The sequence below is a fragment of the Bos taurus genome, chromosome 4 (genome assembly GCF_002263795.3).
Source record: "Bos taurus isolate L1 Dominette 01449 registration number 42190680 breed Hereford chromosome 4, ARS-UCD2.0, whole genome shotgun sequence".
Taxonomy (NCBI): domain Eukaryota; kingdom Metazoa; phylum Chordata; class Mammalia; order Artiodactyla; family Bovidae; genus Bos; species Bos taurus.
The window spans coordinates 104,089,472-104,105,479 of record NC_037331.1 but is presented as its reverse complement, the minus strand read 5'-3'; the positions used below and the strand labels follow the sequence as shown (position 1 = coordinate 104,105,479).

The window sequence follows — 16,008 nt, the reverse complement described above, 5'->3', positions numbered from 1 at the left end:
TTATTTTGATTTTATTTATGTGTTGAATGAAGAGTCTAGTTTTGGTTTTTCTGTTTCGTTCCATTGGTCTGTCAGTCTGTTGAACAGGTAGTATCATGAAGAAACAAAAATCAGCCTGTTGAAGTGGATGAAGGACAGATTGATGACTTTCCCTTGGTGATAAGAGTGGGAAACCAAAATTTTGCCTACTGATGAAACATATATACACCTTGGAATCAACCTCTTTAGAGAAGCATAAGGGTGCTTAGCTATATTAGAAGATGGCATTACAGGAATGCATGAGAGAAATTAGCAAAGAAACTGAAGGGTGGATAGCCCCAGTCCATTAATGACTTTGTATGCTGTATTAAGGAATTTGGATTTCACCCTATAATTAAATGGAAAAATTTGAGAACACTAATGTAAGATTATATCACAGAATGAAATTCTGAGTTCAGTGGACTCCTCAGCAGTCCATAGATGGGCTTGAACTTTTATGTTTCAAAGAGATTATTCTAAGGCTTTCATCAGGTTCTCAGAAGTATTTGGCAAACACACACATTAAGAATACCTTTTTTAAAAAAGATTTCACTGATAACAGGATAGATTGGCTGGGGTTTAAAACTAAAGATAGGGTTGCCACCTAAGTAGGCAGAATACGAATAGCAGAGGGGAAAAGTCAGCTTTCCCTTCTGTTCATTATTTCTGGAAGGTATGGACAGTTCTCTATATTGGCAGTAGTTATGTTCTGTATATTTCCTGCAAACACTGAATTAGTGAATACTGAAAAACTGCTCCTAGGACAAGTGCAGGATTACTATTATAAATGAGCCAAAGATGGCCTCTGTATATTGGCCCCTGGATTGTTTATTTCTTCACAGCAGACTGGGGTCCATTAGCTTAAAAGTCACCTGGCATAGGGTACTTGTTTACAGTATGAGAGCTAGGAATAGAAGGCATGTTACCTTGATTAACCTCAGCTGCTGCTGCTGCTAAGTCGCTTCAGTCGTCCGACTCTGTGCGACCCCATAGATGGCAGCCCACCAGGCTCCCCTGTCCCTGGGATTCTCCAGGCAAGAACACTGGAGTGGGTTGCCATTTCCTTCTCCAATGCATGAAAGTGAAAAGTGAAAGTGAAGTCGCTCAGTCGTGTCTGACTCTTAGCGACCCCATGGACTGCAGCCCACCAGGCTCCTCCGTCCGTGGGATTTTCCAGGCAAGAGTACTGGAGTGGGGTGCCATTGCCTTCTCCAAACCTCAGCTGGGAAGGGTCAAATTTTTCAGTCTTCTGTGCATGCCTGCAAAAGCACTGCAAGTATTGATTTGGGGGTTACAAATAAATTTTAATGAATAATCAAGTTTGCAAATACAGAATCCATGAATTAAAGAGGATCAACTGTACAAATCTAGTCTCTTGAATACTTTCAGTGATGAACCTACTCCCTCGAACTTTTCCCTTGCTGGATAGTTTTAACAGTTATATTGAGCTAAAATCTGTCTCTTGTTTTTCTAATCTTAGGTCCTAATTTGGCTTTATAGATTGTTCCCCATTGACATACTGTTGAAATTCAGCTGTCTTATATTCACTTTCACTCAATTCACCTCTGGCATAAGAGTCCCAATTTCTTTAGAGACTTCTGGTTTGCTAAATACCTTAGTGATTTAAACTTGCCTGGAGAATCCCAGGGACAGCAGAGCCTGATGGGTTGCAGTCCATGGGGTCGCTGAGAGTTGGACAGGACTGAGCGACTTTACTTTCACTTAGTGATTTACAAGAATGAAACCTTTAATTTTGTTATTAACTAACACATCTTGTCTGTCACCCTCCACTCCCCTCTCCGCATAAAAACCGACCAACCTGAACTCCCATTGCTTCACCTTAGTCTATCTACACTGTGTTTGTCAGTTCTTTTTCAGTTTTAAATTATTCAAATTAATAAGAAGGGAGATGAGTCACTGGCAGAAAAGACCAAGGTAGAGATAACTTCAAATATACAGGAAGATTCTTTTTCTCTCTCTTTTCGATGCCTCTTCTCTCTTAGCTCCTAATGTCATCTTTACTTCTCCTTAAGTTAGCTTCATTCGGTAGCCAGATTTTCTCAGTGTACTAGGGAAGATAACCATTAGGGATTCCATATTTCTGTCTTCTTGGAACTTTACAGTAGGAAAGAAACTTCTGTCAACCAGAGTCTATCTGTCAGTTAAAGGAAGAAGTGTAGTACTGTTCAGGTCATATATCTAGCCCTGGATCTGGGATATGGGAAACTGATTAGCCAGCTTATGTGCAGCCAGAAGAGTAGTGACCCTGGATTCATAACTTCTCGAGTACCAGGTGGTTTTTAGGGAAAGGTGGGTTCCCAGAGGAAATAGGAATGCTAAACAACTACACAACAAATACCACCTGAATACATTAAGACAAGTATTCTCTTCTATGTTTAGGATCAGTAAGAGATCTCTTAACGACCATAATAATTGAAGGATTACCGTTTTCAGCTTTGAACAATGTTGGATCAAAGTTGATTTTGCTTTAAATGTTGACATTTATTATTTCTCAGCAGAGAGCACTTAGTGATCTGTTGTATTTTCTTTTCTTTTATGTGTTTAAGATATTTTGTAATTTTAATAAAAAACCAAAAATTAATTTTGCCTTGAGTTGGTGAGTAATAGATGCTTGAGTCATAATTTTCCATTAATGTTGTTAGCCCTAGAAATAATTTTCTCACATAGTAATCCATATGACATTTTCAAAATGTTATAAAGGTAAATTACTGGGTTTTGGTTTTTTTTTTTCCAGTGATGTGAAAAAATATATAATTTACTTCTCTACCTCATATCCTGACTTTATGATACCCTAGGTACCTGCACGGTGTGGAGTCACAGTCCGGGACAGCCTGAAGAAGGCACTGATGATGAGAGGTCTAATCCCAGAGTGCTGTGCTGTTTACAGAATTCAGGATGGGTATGGTTTGTATGTGATGTGAAACTTTGTTTAAAAAGGGGAAAAAACATCAGATACTAAATTTTGAGGTTTTCTGTAAGATCTTTACCCAAACCTAGGGTATTGAAAATCAACCTCAGGAAAAAAAAAAAAAAACTAAGTTAATTAGCCTAAACAAGTCTGGTATGCCCTTTGAGGAGTGAACATTAGATAATTTTGTGTAATGATGGTGTTTATTATTCTGATAAAATGACTTTATATGGAGTTTGAGATTCTTAAAATTTTGAACCATTTTCTCTGTTTCTTATTTGAATAATGGACTCTTTCCCACTCCTGTTTTTAATATAAACTCATAGTTTCACCAAAGCCTTATCAAAATTAACATTTTATATTGAATTATTTTTCAGAAAGCATGAAATTTTGCCATGACCCCACCCCTGCCACTCCCAATTTTGAATCCCATCTGGAAAAGAAAAAAAAGAGATCTCCTTTTTGGGGGCATATTGTCCCTTGAATACTCTTTTTCTTTGAATGGATAGGTAAATCCATACCTGTGATTTTTTTTTTTGTTTTTTGTTTTTTTTTTTGGACCCCAGGAACAATCCATTTTCTGCTGTTGTAGGTCTTTTCTGGAGCTGACTTGAAGAAAAGAGTACATCTCTTTACCCTGCTGTTTGTCCAAGAGTGATACATTTATTTGGGGTAAACTTAAAAATTAATTTATTGCCATTTAAATTTCTAACGATGGAAGACTAGGGAGCCAAAACTCCCTCACCATTACTAGCCCCTCAATAACCAATTTTCATATCTTCAGCATGAGGTATATGAAGCTTTTTAGGTATGATAACCAAGAAAGGCTGTGTCTGCGCTTTTCAGGGAGAAGAAACCAATTGGCTGGGACACTGATATTTCCTGGCTTACTGGAGAGGAGTTGCATGTAGAAGTGTTGGAGAATGTTCCACTTACAACACACAACTTTGTATGTACTTTTTATATTTCAATGTCAAAAATCGTTAAGTTCTTTGAGTTTTTATTTAAAGAATGAAGTATGAGATGAATAATTTTGGCATTGTTTTTTTACCTAAGTTGAAAATCAGTTTTATTCTTTAAAGGGAAAAAAAGCACCACATATTAAACAGGTTTTTTTTTAATCATTATACTTTGTCTTTAATTTTAAAAAGTAATAGATAGTCATTTAAAAATTTTGAATGGTATGAAAGTATATCAAGTAAAAACTTGGAAGTACCCTACCAGAGGTAAATAGTTGTTATTAACAATTGATTATTGTGTGGTCTTCCAAAGTCTTTCTGTATATAAAATGTGTGTTCTTATATCTGCAGGCCCAAAATATTCTTTCTTTTTTACTTCCTTCATTTTCCTTCATTATTTTCCATTTCTTTCCTTTTTAAAAAAAACTAAAAGTGGAATTATATTTTGTATGATACTTTAAAAAAGTGTTAAGCACAGCATCATAGGTATCTTTCCATGTCATTACACCTAGCTTTATAATGATTACATAGTAGTCCATAAGAATATACATTCAGTGTATTTAACCATTCCTCTTTGACATTTAAGTTTTTTTTAAAAATCCATTCTAAACATGGTAAATAGATTCTGCATACACCTTGACACACTTGTGTAAATGTTTCTGAAAGATAGGGTAATGGAAGTGGAATAGCTCTCCTTGAGGACTGAAGAAAGACAGATGTTAAAGCTCTCCTTCCATACTTCTCCCTTTATCTGGTTTTTGCATTTGCCAGAATCTAGCCTAAGCTAAGCGTCTCCAGCCTGAGGCCTGGAACAATGGAACTTCTCTACCTTGGAGATAAGGGTACAGTTCCCAGAGCTTGAGAACCTGTTCTCTGAGCGAGTAGGCAGCAGCCAAGATTAGAATGATCTATAAGGCAGGAGTGCATTTCTTACTTTTCTGTGTATGAAATTTGAACTGTAGTTTATTTTTCTAAATGGATAGTAATTGCTTCCCTTTCAGCATCAAGTGTTTTCCCTTGTGCCTTTGTGATTAGAACAGCTGGGTTCTTCTGATTTCCCAGGGGGTTAGTGTTTTGGGGGCTCCATTAGTGGTGAATAATGAAGTCGGGTTTGTGCTTCAATAGATCAGGCATCTTTTGGACAAGTGTTAAATATACCTGACGTCAGTCAGATTTACCATGAAGCATATAGTTTTATTATCATGAGATAAGGCATTCGCTAGTATTGATTTTGTCTTTAACTTGTAGAATTTTGAGAAGATAAATCTTAAGAATTTTTATTTCAGTTTTTAGGAATTAAAAAAAAAAGTTGAGTTTATATTTCATAGTGATGGCTACTCTTTTTCTTAGTTATTCTTCTTAATTAAATTTGGATATGAGAAGGTAAAGGAAGACCCAAGTCAGTAACGTTGAAGTAGCGCCTCAGGCAGGTCCTTGCCGCAAGAGGACAGTGAGAGCAAGCTGCAGCTGAGGTGCAGGCTGTGGGGATCTGCACAGTACAGTTGGAGACATGCCAGTAAATATTTGTTCAGATCTTTTTGTTTGCCAATATTTTGTCTGATCTGGGGATATAACAGTGAAGAAGAAAACAGGATCCCTGCCTTAGGGCTTCCCCGGTAGCTCAGCAGTAAAGAATTCTCCTGCAACACAGGAAACACAGGTTAGATCCCTGGGTTGAGAAGATCCCCTGATGAAGGAAATGGCAACCCACTCCAATATTATTGAGTGGGAAATCCCATGGACAGAGGAGCCTGGCGGGCTACAGTCCATGGAGTCACAAAAGAGTCAGACACAACTGAGTGACTAATTGTTTTAATTAAGAATTTTCATTAACACTCTTAATTACTGTATATATTTAAAGTGCCAACATCCGTTGGATCATTGAAAAAGCGAGAGAGTTCCAGAAAAACATCTATTTCTGCCTTATTGACTATGCCAAAGCCTTTGACTGTGTGGATCACAATAAACTATGGAAAATTCTGAAAGGGATGGGAATACCAGACCACCTGACCTGCCTCTTGAGAAACCTATATCCAGGTCAGGAAGCAACGGTTAGAATTGGACATGGAACAACAGACTGGTTCCAAATAGGAAAAGGAGTACGTCAAGGCTGTATATTGTCACCCTGCTCATTTAACTTCTATGCAGAGTACATAATGAGAAACGCTGGACTGGAAGAAGCACAAGCTGGAATCAAGATTGCCGGGAGAAATATCAATAACCTCAGATATGCAGATGACACCACCCTTATGGCAGAAAGTGCAGAGGAACTAAAAAGCCTCTTGATGAAAGTGAAAGAGTAGAGTGAAAAAGTTGGCTTAAAGCTCAATATTTAGAAAACTAAGATCAAGGGCATCTAGTCCCATCACTTCGTGGGAAATAGATGGGGAAACAGTGGAAACAGTGTCAGACTCTATTTTGGGGGGCTCCAAAATCACTGCAGATGGTGACTGCAGCCATGAAATTTTAAAAGACACTTACTCCTTGGAAGGAAAGTTATGACCAACCTAGATAGCATATTCAAAAGCAGAGACATTACTTTGCCAACAAAGGTCCGTCTAGTCAAGGCTATCGTTTTTCCAGTGGCCGTGTATGGACGTGAGAATTGGACTGTGAAGAAAGCTGAGTGCAGAAGAATTGATGCTTTTGAACTGTGGTGTTGGAGAAGACTCTTGAGAGTCCTTTGGACTGCAAGGAGATCCAACCAGTCCATTCTGAAGGAGATCAGTCCTGGGTGTTCTTTGGAAGGAATGATCCTGAAGCTGAAACTCCAGTACTTTGGCCACCTCATGAGAAGAGTTGACTCATTGGAAAAGACTCTGATCCTGGGAGGGATTGGGGGCAGGAGGAGAAGGAGACGGCAGAGGATGAGATGCCTGGATGGCATCACTGACTCGATGGATGTGAGTTTGAGTCAACTCCAGGAATTGGTGATAGGGAGGCCTGGCGTGCTGCAATTCATGGGGTCGCAAAGAGTCAGACACGACTGAGCGACTGAACTGAACTGAAAGTGCTATAGATACACAGAATAGAGATTCCTAGAATAAATGTTTTAATTAAGAATTTTCATAAAGACTCTTAATTACTGTATATGTTTAAAGTGCTGTGTGTGTTAGTTGCTTAGTTGTGTCCAAGTCTTTGCAACCCCATGGACTGGCCCCTCTGTCCATGGAATTCTCCTGGCAAGAATACTGAAGTGGGTTGCCATTTCCTTCTCCATTGAAGTACAATAGATACACAGAATAGAGATTTCTAACCTGGCTTTTGAGGAGTCAGGAAATTTTCCCAAAGGAAGAATTATCAAACCTAAAACCTGGTGGATGAGCAAAGATGAGTGAAAGGAAGACTAGCTAGACAAAGGGAACAGCAAGAAAGCATGTTACCCTTTCAGATTTGAGAGAAGTTTAGAATGGAGGCTACATACTTGGAGAGGCGGATGTTACAGTGTAGCATGTATACTGGTGGAATAAGCTCATGTGAGTCCTTGTATGCTGTGTTGAAGATTTGGACTTTTCCCTAAAATCATTGGAAATTTAATCACTATTATAGGCAAGGGAGCAGTGTGATTAGTTAGATTTGTGGTTTTGAACAATTGCTCTTAGTGTCATATAGAAACAAGAGTAAGCCTGTGTTCTGCTTAGAAAGGGAAAGAATTCCTCTCTCTGCTTCTGTGTTCTGAATTTCCTTGGCTATGGGAGGAAGGCTGCTTATGCCCCCTGGTTTCATAGTCTGTTACAAAGGCGATTCCTTCAGCATTTACATGTATCCCAGGAATCCTTGGGAATGGATGGGGTGGAGGAGGCAGGAAAGGTAGAGAAGCAAGATTAGAAACAGATGCCATGGGTCTAGACCTTCCCATTTTACATAGATGCTAACTTCAGACAGCCCCACACCTTACAAATCAATGCATGCAAACTGCCTGTTCTATGGCCCACATGAGTTTACCATTCATGTCTCAAATTCCAAAATAAGCATAAGTTGTGGCCCAAAAGAAAAGATATATCTTCCTGTAGCTGCTTATAAACAAAGGTGTACATACAGAGGTATATGTCACTCAGTTTATGCTCAAATGCATACCCATATTTTCTCCTTTCTGCTTCCCTCCTTTCTCCCTTCCTTCTCTTTTTCTCCCACTTCCTTTACATACAGAAACAATCAGTTATGCATAGTTTTCAAGTATGTTAGTGACAGGAAGAAAGACTGCAATCGACTAGATTAAAGAAGGAAGAGAAATTAGGGCTTCATGAAACAGATTATTAGGCAATTGAAAGTATGAGTATGTAGCAAAAAAGATAAGATGACTATAAAATGGTGATTCCTATGAATACAATTTATATTTTTCTGTGCTCTAATTTCCAGAGATTATGCTCAAGTATAAAAAGATGCTTGCTTTAGTAAATAATAGCCACATAAATATTTTAAAAGCTTTTTCTTACTGCTTGTATATCCAGAGACAAATGGAAAAGGAACAAAGCTAAAATCAGTTAGTTGCCTTTTTATGTCTTCTGTAACTTGATCCATAGCCAGAATGTGAAGAAAGCAAGAGCTACTCTTAAAATTATCTAAATAGTTTGTCTAAATATTCTCAAAAAGCCAGAATGGATGATATGCCAAGGTACCATTTTCTATGAAACATTTCTTTTAATAACATTTTATCCTGTTAAATATGTGTTTATTGAAGAGGTTTATAAAGTGAGTATTGAAATCAATTTAATGGATCATGAAAAGAATTTATATGTAATAGAATGGATTAGAAATTCTGATGTGCATTATATATAGAGTAATATTATAAGAATACAACTGTATCCTGGATCACAGTGTATTTTTCTTATTATTGTGTGTGATTAATGTTGTCTGAAAACTTGAGAATATACAGAAAAAAAAAGGACAAAATAGAGTGACCTATGCTCTCATCACTCCCAAATAGCAGTTGTTAACATTTGTCATTTACTTATCCTTCTTATGTTTTCTGCTTATTACATACACAAACCAAATGGTAGTAAACAGTTTCTGGTTTTGTCCATTACCAAGATAGAACCTCCCTAGCACAGTTCTGTTTATGTGACACGTTTGCCTTCTGACATGGAGTTCCTACATGTTGCTCTGTAAGCATCACATAGAGGAATGTTCACAGATGCATTGAGGGGTTCTGATCCTCTAACAAACTGATAATTTGTTAAACATAGTTCTTACCATCTTTTAAGTGATGTTCGATCTTTTGTCCTAAGTTAACAAGTTTAGGTAGGGTTAATCTGATTTTCATATAATTTTAATTATAAACTAGTTTTTTTTCTTTTGTAACTTTTTTAACACTTTAATCAAAGTATATTACATTTTAATCAAGTGTATATAGTTTTTAAAATAGTGCAAAGGGGTTGCCCCAACCCTTATTAGCCTTTAATGCCACTCTATAGAGGAAATCATTCTTTTACTTTTATTTCTCCTTTCTTTTTTTTTTTTTTTAAATAATTTAAAAAAACATTTATTTGGGTATATATTTCTTTCTTTCTTTCTTTTTTTTTTTAATTTTTTATTCCTTTATTTCTCATGTGTTCCCCATCCTGAACCTTCCTCCCTCCTCCCTCCCCATACCATCCCTCTGGGTCATCCCAGTGCACCAGCCCCAAGCATCCAGCATCGTGCATTGAACCTGGACTGGCATCTCGTTTCATACATGATATTTTACATGTTTCAATGCCATTCTCCCAAATCTTCCCACCCTCTCCCTCTCCCACAGAGTCCATAAGCCTGTTCTATACATCAGTGTCTCTTTTGCTGTCTCGTATACAGGGTTATCGTTACCATCTTTCTAAATTCCATATATATGCGTTAGTATACTGTATTGGTGTTTTTCCTTCTGGCTTACTTCACTCTGTATAATAGGCTCCAGTTTCATCCACCTCATTAGAACTGATTCAAATGTATTCTTTTTAATGGCTGAGTAATACTCCATTGTGTATATGTACCACAGCTTTCTTATCCATTCATCTGCTGATGGACATCTAGGTTGCTTCCATGTCCTGGCTATTATAAACAGTGCTGCGATGAACATTGGGGTACACGTGTCTCTTTCCCTTCTGGTTTCCTCGGTGTGTATGCCCAGCAGTGGGATTGCTGGATCATAAGGCAGTTCTATTTCCAGTTTTTTAAGGAATCTCCACACTGTTCTCCATAGTGGCTGTACTAGTTTGCATTCCCACCAACAGTGTAAGAGGGTTCCCTTTTCTCCACACCCTCTCCAGCATTTATTATTTGTAGACTTTTGGATCGCAGCCATTCTGACTGGTGTGAAATGGTATCTCATAGTGGTTTTGATTTGCATTTCTCTGATAATGAGTGATGTTGAGCATCTTTTCATGTGTTTGTTAGCCATCTGTATGTCTTCTTTGGAGAAATGTCTATTTAGATCTTTGGCCCATTTTTTGATTGGGTCATTTATTTTTCTGGAGTTGAGCTGTAGGAGTTGCTTGTATATTTTTGAGATTAGTTGTTTGTTGGTTGCTTCATTTGCAGAAAAGAAGAAGTAAAACTCTCACTATTTGCAGATGACATGATCCTCTACATAGAAAACCCTAAAGACTCCACCAGAAAATTACTAGAACTAATCAATGATTATAGTAAAGTTGCAGGATATAAAATCAACACACAGAAATCCCTTGCATTCCTATACACTAATAATGAGAAAACAGAAAGAGAAATTAAGGAAACAATTCCATTCACCATTGCAACGAAAAGAATAAAATACTTAGGAATATATCTACCTAAAGAAACTAAAGACCTATATATAGAAAACTATAAAACACTGGTGAAAGAAATCAAAGAGGACACTAATAGATGGAGAAATATACCATGTTCATGGATTGGAAGAATCAGTATAGTGAAAATGAGTATACTACCCAAAGCAATTTATAGATTCAGTGCATTCCCTATCAAGCTACCAATGGTATTCTTCACAGAGCTAGAACAAATAATTTCACAATTTGTATGGAAATACAAAAAACCTCGAATAGCCAAAGCGATCTTGAGAAAGAAAAATGGAACTGGAGGAATCAACCTACCTGACTTCAGGCTCTACTACAAAGCCACAGTTATCAAGACTGTATGGTACTGGCACAAAGACAGAAATATAGATCAATGGAACAAAATAGAAAGCCCAGAGATAAATCCACGCACATATGGACACCTTATCTTTGACAAAGGAGGCAAGAATATACAATGGATTAAAGACAATCTCTTTAACAAGTGGTGCTGGGAAATCTGGTCAACCACTTGTAAAAGAATGAAACTAGAACACTTTCTAACACCATATACAAAAATAAACTCAAAATGGATTAAAGATCTCAACGTAAGACCAGAAACTATAAAACTCCTAGAGGAGAACATAGGCAAAACACTCTCAGACATACATCACAGCAGGATCCTCTATGACCCACCTCCCAGAATATTGGAAATAAAAGCAAAAATAAACAAATGGGACCTAATTAAACTTAAAAGCTTCTGCACATCAAAGGAAACTATTAGCAAGGTGAAAAGATAGCCTTCTCCTTTCTTTTTTAAATTTGAAAAAAGACATAGGAGACTTGGAAAATACAGAACAAGGTTACATATAGTTCTACTATATATTACAATTATTTCTTAAGTAGATAAATTAAGATTTTTAGTTGGAGTTTCAATATCAAACTCTCAAAAATCAATTGAATAGATAGAAAAGTAGAAGGATATAGTAGACTTGAAAAGCTCTATGAACCAATTCAACATAATTACATTCTTAACTTTTAATGGTTTCTGTTTTAAGCTCTTCTAGTGATTCTTTTCATGTTACTGAATAATAACTTAAGATCACAACTTCTTTATCAGTTTTAGACATTATTTACTGATTCCCAGTTCCATTGGAAATTAGATCATCTGTAACATGACAGCCTTTCCCCCTCTTTCCTCTCCTCCTTGGAAGTGTTTTTGGTTTTTGTGGGTTTTTTGGTTCCTCTGTTCCACACCTTTGTAACTTTAAGCATGCTATTTTTTCTTGTGTCAACACCAATAAGCATCTCTTAACTCCTTTGTAGAATTATTCAAGTGTACACTTACTCTTTCTTTCACCTCTGTTACTTCCTTCTCCTGTACTCTTACTTTTATATAGTAAAGCTTGAAATTAGTTTCTAGTCTTTCATTTATCTCCCATCTTCTTGACTTCTGAGTTTAATTGAACAGTGGGTGGGAGATAAATTCATGTAGTCCATCTGTTACCTTGAACCCCCTGGTTTCGTTTTAAACTCTTCATGGTTAAGTCGTTTCTCATGATGTAAACATAGTAAGTCTACAGCCATACCACCCTGAATGCGCCAGAGCTCATCTGATCTCGGAAGCTAAGCAGGGTTGAGCCTGGTTAGTACTTGGATGGGAGAGTGCCTAGGAATACCAGGTGCTATAGGCTTGGGCTTCCCTGATGGCTCAGACGGTAAAAGAATCCGCCTGCAATGCAAGAGACTTGGGTTCGATCCCTGGGTTGGGAAGATCGCCTGGAGAAGAGAATGACTACCCACTCCAGTATTATTGTCTGGAGAATCCCATGGACGGAGGAGCCTGGCAGTCTATGGTCCGTGGGGTCGCAAAGAGTCGGACATGACTGAGTGACTAACACAAACATAGTAAAAATTTGTTATTTTAAACAAAAGAGTAAATAGGTTGATTTCTAAAGAGATTCTTACAGAATCCTCCATGATGTTTTACTTTGCAGGTACGGAAAACTTTTTTCACCTTAGCATTTTGTGACTTCTGTAGAAAGCTGCTTTTCCAGGGATTCCGCTGTCAAACATGTGGTTATAAATTTCACCAGCGTTGTAGTACAGAGGTTCCACTGATGTGTGTTAATTATGACCAACTAGAGTAAGTAATCAAAAAAAATTTTTTTGCCACTTTACATTTAACTTTTCTTAATGTGAAACTAGTATGTCTTAGAATCTGTGGATGTTTGCTTTACAGAAGAGTTGTTACAGGGAATTTTTTGAGGTTTGGCTAGACAGTAGTGTAGCCAGTACTTCTCTTTCAGATTATAATTCTGGTCTGCTGTACATTTCATTTATGTTTCATATTCTGTTTTAATTAATATAAGATCTCTTCCCGATAGATACCACTTTTAGATGGTTTTTGAGTGTTTAAATTAACTATTATATTTTTGGACCACAGATTGGGGAGTCTGGTTCTGTCAGCTGTTTTGTAAATTAAGTTTTCTCTCGAAGTTAGTGTCTGTGTCTCTCTCTCTCCCCTCTCTCCCACTCCCTCTCTCAATATATTGAGTTAATTTTAATCTTTTTGTGTGTATTGTCACTACTGCTATTAAGGTCTTACTTTATGATCACTGGAATTAGGGAGAGTTCCACTCAGTAGTTTAAAGTACATGATAATAATGTAATCTTTTAGCAATAGATACATTTTCTTCTAATTCCTTAACCATAAAGCATAATTTTTCCTCTCTACTATGTAGAAATTTGCTATATAGAACAATTAGTTTTAGATTCTGAGCTTGTCTTTGAAAGTCGAGTATAATTTTTTACCCTAAGCTATCAGACAGAAATACAGCTAATTGAATTTAGCAGTCTTTCCTGAAAATGCAATTTGAGCTCAGAAATTTTTGTTAATTCTTTAATGTATTCTGGTGTATGAAGCTTCTGGGTTTTGCACAAGTTAGGTTTGTTTTGTTTTGTTTTTGTTTTTGCCTCACAGTTTGCTGTTTGTCTCCAAGTTCTTTGAACACCACCCAATACCACAGGAGGAGGCCTCCTTAGCAGAGACTACCCTTCCATGTGGCTCATCCCCTTCTGCACCCCCCTCCGATTCTATTGGGTATGATTTGATTCCTGCTGTTCAGTGACATGCTACTTGAGCTGATTTTTCTTTTTTTTTAACTTTTAGTTGCCTAGAAACATTTCCAACATTTGGGTCATTAAATTAAGGACTTTTTTTTCAGGTAACTCATCACACCTGTCATACATTTGGTACAGACACAGAGGGTTAAAACTGACATAGACTGTTGTAGGACCATACTTGGAAAAAATCAAGCAACAAATAATTTAGAGTCCCTGCCTTGTGCTTGCTTTATTTTTAATATCAGATACAGAAGTATATGATTCCCATTTAGAAAAAACCATTGACGCAGGAGATAATGGCCAACAGTTTTAAGCTAATATATAATTATAATCTACAATTTATGATATATTATTTTAAACTATGTGATAAATATTGCAATGTTTACAAAAGAGAATAGTGAGACAGAGTAGTGAACATTTAATCAAGAAAGTGGGATTTGAACTGGACCATAAAGAATTCCAGAGTCTGAATGAGCTCAGGAGATAAAAGCACAGTAGCGATGGTGGGACCAGAGGGGTAGGGGGAGAAGAGAAGGACAGAAACAGCTTATCTTCATTTTCTAGTTTATCCATTTTCTTTAGATTGGATAATAATATTTATAAGATTTAATCCAGATTTTTGTTTTTCCTACGTAAAGACCAGTGTCCTTTGCATACACATTTCTGACTTAGGTGCTACATGTTGCTGTCATAGTCTTCATTTATTATTAAGTTTCGAGAATGACTTGCTGTCACTACACCAGATCAATTATATTAATTAGACTGCCCTCTACAGTTGTAGTTAGTTCAGGCTTTTTCTACTTTTAAGTTATGACATAAACTGTGTTACTGCCTTGAGACTTTAAATTAGCCTCTAAGTATTTAGAAAAGCCAGTGCATGTTTCAAAAGTTTCTGAAAGCTGTCATTTTAAAATTCTGTTTACCTCCTCCCAAAATCCCTTGCCAAAGCCTGTTATTGGCTGTCTAAAGCAAAAACAGAGACAGCTTTGTCACAAACTAAAAATTAATCAATTAATCATAATAAAACCCTGTTTCCCTGGTGGCTCAGACGGTAAAGCATCTGCCTGCAGTGCAGGAGACCCAGGTTCGATCCCTGGGTCAGGAAGATCCTCTGGAGAAGGAAGTGGCAACTCACTCCAGTATTCTTGCCTGGAAAATCTCATGGATGGAGCCTGGTAGGCTACAGTCCATGGGGTCGCAAAGAGTCAGACACGACTGAGCGACTTCACTTCACTTCAATCATAATAAAAAGGACCAGTAGAGCGATTATTTTTATTTCAGTTCTAAGTGGATTCATTTAGTTAATATGAACAGTTAAAGTTAAAATTTCTTTCCCTACCCTTTTAAAAGGATGCTTCAAAGAAGTAAAACTCATAAGTTGGTATGGTTCAGATTCTAGTAATATATTTTATTTAGAAGCTTGTTGTCACAAGTTGACTTTTTTGGCTCTTCCGACCTTCATCTGGTCCAAAACTATATTTTCTTCTCATTCTTCTTTAAACTCTCTCTCAAAAATGTCTTTTTATTCCCTCAGCTGTCTTTCTGGCTGTCTTATTAACCACTTGATACTGCTGATAAGTTTCAGAGTTTGCATAAGATGGGGTGCAACAATAACCAATCTCTGAAGAGAAGCTGTTAGCATTGAATCATTCATTGGTCCTGACGGAGCTCACTGAGTCGCACCTCATCAATCAAGTGGTACTCACTTCTCAGCTCCCTTGGATATTCTTTCTGAAGAACATAGACTTCTCATGGGTGTTTACAATCTATTCTCAAAACTTTAATGTGCTCTGTGAATGCCAGCTTCATTTTGGGGGCAGTGAGAGATCATAGACTTTGTTATTTATCTACACTACCAAAATAGGTCAGTCTGTCAGTTTCATCAAAAAGCAGTTTTTAGAAAATTTGCTTTAAGGTTTAATATATTATTCTTCTGTGCATCTTGTATCAATTATTGGGCATAGTAAACATTTCAAACTATGAGAGATTGACACTCTGAGAATCATCTTTTGAATTTGGAAATTATTTTTGCCATTTTTGTTCAAGATTTTAATTTACCTCTTGTATAAAGCAATAGATACATCTTGTATAAAGCAACAGATACCTGAAATACACATGTGTGGTTTTAAAAGATTTATGATTTCCTAATACTTCCCATAAAAATTTCATCTTAGTAACTTCATCAAGAAATGGCAAAGATAGAAATAATTAGCAGACATTATTCAGTCAGTGTGTACTT

At 36.9% G+C, this 16,008-nt stretch overlaps 1 protein-coding gene, 1 non-coding gene and 1 pseudogene across 18 annotated transcripts in view; all 3 read left to right on the top strand.

The window, feature by feature from the left end:
* BRAF (B-Raf proto-oncogene, serine/threonine kinase) overlaps positions 1-16,008 on the top strand; it is a 178,290-nt gene that overhangs the window by 88,983 nt on the left and 73,299 nt on the right. For 16 of the 17 annotated variants that reach the window (XM_059885958.1, XM_059885957.1, XM_059885959.1 and 13 more), the window contains 4 exons: positions 2,835-2,938; positions 3,794-3,896; positions 12,641-12,789; positions 13,627-13,746. In XM_059885958.1, the coding sequence (XP_059741941.1) occupies positions 2,835-2,938; positions 3,794-3,896; positions 12,641-12,789; positions 13,627-13,746 (476 nt within the window). The remainder of the gene's footprint in view (positions 1-2,834; positions 2,939-3,793; positions 3,897-12,640; positions 12,790-13,626; positions 13,747-16,008) is intronic. The other variant, XM_059885960.1, reaches the window with a different exon arrangement.
* Positions 12,219-12,337, top strand: LOC112446483 (uncharacterized; annotated as a pseudogene).
* On the top strand, positions 14,803-14,875 carry TRNAC-GCA (transfer RNA cysteine (anticodon GCA)). Its single transcript has one exon. It is a non-coding gene; the product is annotated as a tRNA-Cys (tRNA).